Source organism: Leopardus geoffroyi, chromosome D4 (assembly GCF_018350155.1).
Source record: "Leopardus geoffroyi isolate Oge1 chromosome D4, O.geoffroyi_Oge1_pat1.0, whole genome shotgun sequence".
In the NCBI taxonomy this organism is placed as follows: Eukaryota; Metazoa; Chordata; class Mammalia; order Carnivora; family Felidae; genus Leopardus; species Leopardus geoffroyi.
The window spans coordinates 89,067,563-89,070,845 of record NC_059342.1 but is presented as its reverse complement, the minus strand read 5'-3'; the positions used below and the strand labels follow the sequence as shown (position 1 = coordinate 89,070,845).

At 60.0% G+C, this 3,283-nt stretch overlaps 1 protein-coding gene across 1 annotated transcript; it reads left to right on the top strand.

Annotated features, from left to right (window-relative positions):
- The first annotated feature begins 331 nt into the window (after positions 1–331).
- Positions 332–2,949, top strand: LOC123593209 (pyroglutamylated RFamide peptide). Its single transcript, XM_045468794.1, has 2 exons — positions 332–427; positions 2,471–2,949. Exon 2 carries the CDS (start codon positions 2,471–2,473, stop codon positions 2,864–2,866), a length of 396 nt encoding a protein of 131 aa, XP_045324750.1. The 5' UTR covers positions 332–427; the 3' UTR covers positions 2,867–2,949.
- Positions 2,950–3,283: the final 334 nt, after the last annotated feature.

Below are 3,283 nucleotides of genomic sequence, written 5' to 3'. Positions count from 1 at the left end.
CCCCGACCCTGCTTCTCCGAAGAGTGAGGCAGACGTGACAAACGCAGGACCGTGAAGGGTAAGGGTGGGTGTGCCACTCACACCTCTCCCGAGGGACTCGAGGGTCTGTGCCCGCGATGGCTGGCTGACGATGCTGGCTGCTCCGCTGGAGACCAGGCCTGGGCAAAGGGCAGCCCCCTCGGCTCCCGTCATCAGACCACATCCTGTTTGTGTTGGGTCTTTTATGGAGGCCAGCAGCACTGCCCCCTCCTTCGCCACCAGCGTCCCCAATGGAATCCCAGGGCCAGGAATGTGCGGCAATCAGACCACAGGGCGGCAAATCTACCCGGGGGCCTATATAAAGCAGAAGCCCGGAGCCGCACCTCCCAGACCGGAGCCCAGAGGCGCCCTGCCCAGCAGCCCTCCTGGGGAGCAGGCCCACAGCACGGTGAGTACAGCCACTCCATCCCTAGAGGGAACCCTGCTCGCTGGACCCCTCCTCCAGGTCAGGGAGGTGGTGACCAAACACCTCCTCTCGCGGCCCAGAGATTGGCAACGGCTGCCCTCCGGGGCTCAGCCTCCGTCTCCCCCCGGTGCTTTTTCTGCCTCGTCCTCAACGTCGGGGACCGAAGTCCCGACTCGTGCTGGGGCCCATTTTCGGTGGCGGATGTCCCAACTTCCACCATTGTTCTCGAAGGGGTCCATGACCCGCCCCCCCCCCTCCCCCGCCCCACCCCCCGACGAGGGAAGAGAAGCCACTTCCTTCTAGGCATCGATGCACCCTTTCTCGAGACCCAGAGGCCATCTCCCGGCAGAGTCGTCCCCCAGATGGGATCCTGCCCGGCCCACAGGGCTGCCGGCTGCCTTGTGGAAAGCCCCCCACTCTGCCCAGGCCCTGATGGAGAGGCTTTCCCGAAGCAGGCGAGACTTGACTTCAGCTCCGGGGGAGGAGATGATAGAAGTTAGGAGGGCTGGATTTGGGTAGAGAGGAGGCTGCTTTTATGACTTTTTCAAAGCTTTCTGGCTGAGTTCCCTTTGAAATGTCTTCAAGGGAGCCATTTCTGGAAAGAGCTCTGGGGAGCCCGTGCCTCTTCTCCAGAACCGGCTCTTTTTTCCAGCCTCAGCTCTCCTCAGAGGACCAGCCAGCTCCGACTCACCATGGTCATTACCAGAAAGGCTTCCTTTAGGAGGCAATGAGCAATTGCTGTCGAAGCAGGGGCATTTTGGGAAGCTCTATTTCTGTTTCGAATCCCCCCATGGACTGCCAACCATGGGGTAGAGTAGTGGCTCTGAGTCACTTAGACCTGGGCTTGAATCCCGGCTCTGTCACTTATAAAGCCGTGACGTCTTGGGCACGTCACCTGCTTGAGCACGGCCCCCTCTGTCAAAGGGAGTGAGACCCTCCTGCGGGAGGGACGTGAGGGGGCACCGGATGGACAGGGCCACAAAGCACTGCCCACACACCCAGTGTGCCAAGCTGTCCGGCCATTAGAATCATGAATCTCAGGGCCTCCACTTTCTAGTTGTGGTCCAGTCTCTTAGCCTTCTTGACGGTCTTCTCGGCTGAAAACATGCTTACTGTGAGGACAGTCTGCTGAGGTCACACAGACGGGGCTCACAGGTTTTAGCTCAGGGCCTGGCACGTGGGTGGTGCTCTGGAGGGATCACTGACAGCCCGGCCACAGCCACGTGCTTCTCCCCAGGTGGGGAGGCCAGGAACATCAAATCCATTCCAGCTTCCGGGAGCAATTCGTTTCTGTGGTAAAGAGACATTAGGTGTCCCAGCTATGCGGCTCAGTTAGCTACGCCCGTTTAGCATCGAGTTGAAGACTAAGACAGATCGATGCTATTCATTCCCTACCTTGTGGCTCTGAGATGATATGGCCCAAGAGTCACTAATTATTCGGGGCTCCTGGGTGGCTCAGTCGGTTGAGTGTCCGACTTCAGCTCAGGTCATGATCTCACGGTTTGTGAGTTCGAGCCCCGCATCGGGCTAAGCGCTGACAGCTCAGAGCCTGGAGCCTGCTTCAGATTCTGTGTCCCCCTTTCTCTCTCTGCCTCTTCCCCGCTCATACTCTGTCTCTCAAAAATGAACAAACGTTAAAAAAAAAATTTTTTTTAAAAATTAAAAGGAGACCGAGCCCAAGTTTGTGCAGCACTCGGGGGCTACGGGCACCCCCCCCTCCACCCGGCTGTATGCCGTCCCAGCAGTGGGGGGTTATCCGAATGCTAAGCTGCCAAGGCCGTCAGATCCAGGGGACCACGGGAGAGGAGACTCAGCCTAATTGGTACAATCAGCTCCTGAGCCTGCTAAGAAAATAAAGGCCTGCTCCCCCAGCATAGTGACACTTCCTCAAGCTGCCTGCAAGTTGGGCTCAGCTGATCCCCCAGCCTTTGATGGCTGCCCGGGCCCTGGGAAGCACTTGACAGGTTGTCATGCAAGGCCCACGCGTGCAGCCTGTAACTTGTTCCTCTCTTTCCTCTGGGCCAGATGATAAGCCCTTACTGCCTGCTCCTCCTGCCGCTGGGCGCCTGCTTTCCTCTGCTGGGCACAGAAGAGGCCGCCGCGGGTGGCGTCAGAGGCGAAATGGGCTGGGCCCACCTGCCCGGGGGACACCGAGTCTCCCTCCCACGGGGCTCCCCCCGGCGGCCGAGAGCTCCGCACCCACTGGGCCTGCTCGTCGCGGCCAAGGAGCTGCAGACGTCCGGCAGGCAGCGTGCTGGCTTCAGGGTCCGGTTTGGGAGGCAGGATGACGGCAGCCAGGCGACCGGCTTCCTCCTGGCGGATGGCGACAAGGCTAGCGGACCGTTGGGGACCCTGGCTGAGGAGCTCAGCGGTTACAGCAGGAAGAAAGGCGGCTTCAGCTTCCGCTTTGGCCGGCGGTGAAGGGGCCAGGGCATCCTGGAAGGGGCTTCTCCGTGGACCCTCCCCGCTGCTGCTTCCAACCCCCCTGCCCTGTCTTCTCCTCGAGCCCGAAAGACCAGAATACTAAGAAGGCGTGAGGAATATTCTAATGAGTTCTTAGCAGTAGGATGGCTTAGGTGGGTGCTTCCCTTTGATTTCCAACTTGGCTGAGGCCAAAACCTGGACGGGATCCAAAAAAGGAAGCAAGCCGCATCCCAGCAAGCACCGCCCTGATGTAGCTCACAGACCACCGTCTGTTCCAGCCCCCTTCCCGGGTGGTCGGGTCTCAGCAGTCCCCTGGCCGAGCGGTGGCCCGGAGGCTGGGCAGTGTCAGCTGTGCGGTGGACGCGGCTGGGCCATGAATATGAATAAGCAAAGCTGGCTAAGCCGAAGGCAGGT